The sequence below is a fragment of the Sphaeroforma arctica genome, assembly GCF_001186125.1.
Source record: "Sphaeroforma arctica JP610 unplaced genomic scaffold supercont1.519, whole genome shotgun sequence".
Classification (NCBI taxonomy): domain Eukaryota; class Ichthyosporea; order Ichthyophonida; genus Sphaeroforma; species Sphaeroforma arctica.
The window spans coordinates 60,949-61,635 of NW_014040039.1; the positions used below are offsets into that span (position 1 = coordinate 60,949).

Genomic DNA, 687 nt, shown 5'->3' on the forward strand with positions numbered 1-687 from the left:
ATATATATATATATATATATATATATATATATATATATACACATATATATATATATTTATCATTTATTCTATGCACATGTCAACTAGCGATCGATTTAGTCCCAATGGTCATGTGTATAAATTCACACCCTGTGTATTTTATCGAACAGGCGAGGTTCGTGTTCGGAGTGATCATTGTACATGCTCAATTTAACATGTCTGACCTGTTTTTCTTTATGCAGATCTCTTCACTCGAGGTATCGATATACAAGCCGTGAACGTGGTGATCAATTTTGATTTCCCTAAGAATGCCGAGACTTACCTGCACAGAATAGGGCGATCAGGGAGATTCGGTCATCTAGGATTAGCCATCAATCTTATCACTTACGAGGATCGCTTCAATCTGTATCGGTATGTCTTCTAGTCCGTTCTTTAGAGCAGCTTTGTGTTCGTGTATGCGTGTCAATCTGATGATCGCAGCGTGTGCGCTCGTGGCAACATATATTAATACGCATCTATATTCTAAGCTCCGATTTCTCAGCCACCTTAGTTATTCACAGTCTGACACCAACGTGTAGTGCGGTTACGGAACGTGTCTACATTGTCTATGCGTATGCAGCCTTTTTGCGCATGTTAATGGATATTTTAAAAATGTATCTTGAAAGGGGTGACCAGGTTGCACAAAAACCGAGCATACTGGCGGCCCGC

The 687-nt window shown here is 39.9% G+C and overlaps 1 protein-coding gene across 1 annotated transcript in view; it reads left to right on the forward strand.

The window, feature by feature from the left end:
- Positions 1-390, forward strand: part of SARC_06918 (DEAD-box ATP-dependent RNA helicase 8) — a gene marked incomplete at its 3' end in the record, with an annotated part of 7,033 nt that extends 6,643 nt beyond the window's left edge. Inside the window, exon 7 of the mRNA XM_014299162.1 lies at positions 222-390. Within this exon, the coding sequence (XP_014154637.1) occupies positions 222-390 (169 nt within the window). The remainder of the gene's footprint in view (positions 1-221) is intronic.
- Positions 391-687: the final 297 nt, after the last annotated feature.